The sequence below is a fragment of the Monoraphidium neglectum genome, assembly GCF_000611645.1.
Source record: "Monoraphidium neglectum strain SAG 48.87 unplaced genomic scaffold scaffold05690, whole genome shotgun sequence".
NCBI lineage: Eukaryota > Viridiplantae > Chlorophyta > Chlorophyceae > Sphaeropleales > Selenastraceae > Monoraphidium > Monoraphidium neglectum.
The window spans coordinates 1-2,932 of record NW_014007940.1 but is presented as its reverse complement, the minus strand read 5'-3'; the positions used below and the strand labels follow the sequence as shown (position 1 = coordinate 2,932).

Sequence of the window (2,932 nt, the reverse complement as noted above, 5' to 3'; positions counted from 1 at the left end):
CCGCCGCACACCCCCCTCCACTCCCGTGCAGCGCACCCAGTACAGTGTGCTGCCCTTGACCGCCGGGTTCTTGGTCTTGCCCGACGCGCGCGGCGCAAAGGTGGCCGCAGTCTTGGACGTGAACCGCGCCAGCTCCTTGTCCAGGTCAGCGCCGCCGCTGGTGCTCGCCGCGTCGGCTGCATGCGGGGGCGCGCATGCGCGCGCATAGCGGGTTGGGCGGGTGCATGGTGGGGGGGCCGGCGCATGCAACGTGCGGCGGGGGCGTAGGAGCCACATGGGGTGCGCGCATTGCGCATGGCTTACAAGATGAGGATGCGCAATGCAGGGGCCGCACCTGAGCTCTCAGTGGTTTGCTGCTGCTGCTGCTGCTCCGCGCGGCAGAGGAGCCGCTGCGCGCGTCCGACGCGAGGCACAGCAGCAGTGCGGTGCGCGCAGAGCGGCGCGCCCTTCGCCGCCGCGGCCCGCATGGTACAGTGCTGCGCGAGCGTCTGCATGTCTACGACTTAGCTGACGCAGCTTGAAGGCAATGGGCGAGCTGAACAGCCAAGTCCGATGCAGCGAAAGGGGCGAGTGCAGGGATCTCAAGTGAAGCCCCAAGATGATGGATTCAAAAAGATGACGGGTTACTTGCAGTGCACGTGCAACGGGGCAAAGTTGCTGCCTTGCACACTGCCCAGTCATCTATCACCGAAGACCGTGCGACTGCCGTGGAGGATGTCACATTGGCACCCATCTGCGAGCTCCATATGCTGGTGTTTCGATAACATGAACCCACCGCTGCCATATCAACGTCTGGCTAAGTCACCGCAGCCGTCTGATCTGGTTGCGCCTTTCTCTGTTATCGACAATAGATCTGGTTCATAGTTTATTGATAAGTGGAATGGTGCATCAGCTATAGTCGAGCGCATAGCCAAAACAATGCTTCGGTCTCCCGTGGGGCTCATGGCCCCTGGGATGGCCATTCACAGGCATACAGTGGTGCCATTGACGCTGGGATCGAGAGCCGTGCGTGTGTTGGCCCATGCGCCCCGCCGCGCCGTGCCCAGCAGCAGCGGCAGCAGCCGCCCGTGCCGCGCTCAGCACGTCGCGCTGGCATGCGGCGGCGAGGACGGCCCCAGCAGCAACGGCGGCGACACCGGCGGCGCCGGCGGCGCCGGCAACCCATTTGACGACGCTGAGGCCGTAGGGCCCCTGCGGCCAGACGCCGCCGCCAGCAAGGCGGGCGCATGGCTTGCGACCGCCGCCAAACTCGCGGGCGGTGTCGTGCTTTTTGCAGCGGCCGCCGCGCTGCAGCCGCGCGCCTCTCACGCCGCCGCGGCCCCGCCCGCCGCTGACAGCCGCCTGCTCTCGAACGAGCAGGCCAGCACCAGCGGCGGCGGGCCCGCCCCGGCCTCGCAGCAACAGCAGCAGCAGCAGCAGCGGCGCCGCGCGGGCGGGTGGCGGCGCAGCGGCGGCGCCAACCCCGCCGCAGACTTGGCCGCTTCGGCGGTGGATGAGGTGTACGTGGGGCCCGGCGCGGGCGGCGGCAGCAAGGCAACCGGGAAGGGGGCGCAGGTCAAGGGCGGCGGCGGCCAGGCCAGCCCGCTGCCGGCCCCGAAGGATATGGAGAGGATTATCAGGTGCGCGCTGGTGTGCTGTGGATTGTGCTGTGGGGTGTTCTACGGGGCATGCTATGGGCAAGTGTGTGTGTGTGTGTGCGCGCGGGAAATTTCGGTGGATATGGGTAGGAGTAACGGAGTTTGTTTGTTTGTGTGTATGTGTGCGTGTGTGTGTGTGTGTATGTGTTTGTGTGTGTGTGTGTGTGTTCGCGCGCGCGCATGCGATTGCACACGTGCGCTCGCGTCAAGATGTGTCCGTGCTTGGTCGCAAGTGTCACATCAACACGGATCGTTGTCTGCAATCTGCAGCGGCGGCATGAAGAGCAGCAGCGCCTTGTGGGTGCCCCTCACGCGCCGCGCACGCGCGAAGGCTGCACGCACGCCGCCCCTTTTAATCCGCAAAGCGCCGACCTGCTTGGTGCCCACGAATTCCATGCCTGCGCGCACACATAGGGACACATGCACCCGAGTGTGTGCTCACCCGTCAAGCCCATGCCGTCGCCCACCCCCACCCTCGAACTCCCCACCCCTTCATACACCCCATCCCCCAGGACTGACCCAGACCTGCAGGCACTGATCGGCCGCAAAAAAGCGGAGCACTATCGCCGCACCCGCCAGGCCCCTGGCAGCGACAAGGCGCGCTGGGGGTGTTACAACGGGGCGGGGGATGACTGGAATCATGTCATGATGATGGCGGTTGCTGCCAGGGCGCGGGGGCGGAGGAATTGCAAGCGGCAAGGGGGATTGGGCCCCCACGGGGCGGCCCGCGACGGCGGCGGCGCGGGCGGCCGCGAGCGAGGCGCGAGCCGCCGAGGCGGGCGCTCTACGGCTCGTATGTTGTGTCCCCACTAATTGATAGATCGCGCCCCCCCCTCCCTTTACGGAATAAACCAATGAATTGCTGCCACAGGCCTACGAGGCGTCCCTCCAGTCCAAGCTGGGGGTGCCCCTGGACTTTGACGACCTGATGACGTCACAGGTCTACGCGCCGCAGGACGTGCCCGGGCGGTGAGGCGCGGGTGACGCGCGTGTGATGCACGCCCGGTTGACACGCGCGCGGGTGGCGAGCCTCCGGCGGAAGGACAAACACTTGAAAGGGGTCGAGCGTGAGGCGCCGTGGATGAGGGTATGCAGTGAGGATGGAGGCCGGGCGGCTCGTGTTGGTGGGTGGGATGGGGGGGGGCACGGGGTGATTGCACACCTGGGTGACCCGACGACGATTCAGCGCGCCCCGCGCCCGCCGCCGCTCATCACCCTACGCAGGCTGTCGCGAGGCCAGCTGTACGCTCAGGTACGGCGCTTTCCCCGCCCCGCTCCGCCGCCGCGCCGCCGCC

At 67.1% G+C, this 2,932-nt stretch overlaps 2 protein-coding genes across 2 annotated transcripts; one reads left to right on the top strand and one right to left on the bottom strand.

The window, feature by feature from the left end:
* Positions 1-334: 334 nt before the first annotated feature.
* On the bottom strand, positions 335-494 carry MNEG_15813 (hypothetical protein; the record flags this gene model as incomplete). Its single annotated transcript, XM_014035717.1, has 1 exon — positions 335-494. A coding segment is annotated over one exon (160 nt), but the record flags the coding sequence as incomplete, so codon positions are not given.
* Positions 495-918: 424 nt separating this feature from the next.
* Positions 919-2,610, top strand: MNEG_15812 (hypothetical protein; the record flags this gene model as incomplete). The annotated part of the gene is made up of 4 exons (XM_014035716.1): positions 919-1,619; positions 1,908-1,934; positions 2,150-2,279; positions 2,509-2,610. 4 exons carry the CDS (start codon positions 919-921, stop codon positions 2,608-2,610), a joined length of 960 nt encoding a protein of 319 aa, XP_013891170.1.
* Between the last annotated feature and the right edge of the window lie 322 nt (positions 2,611-2,932).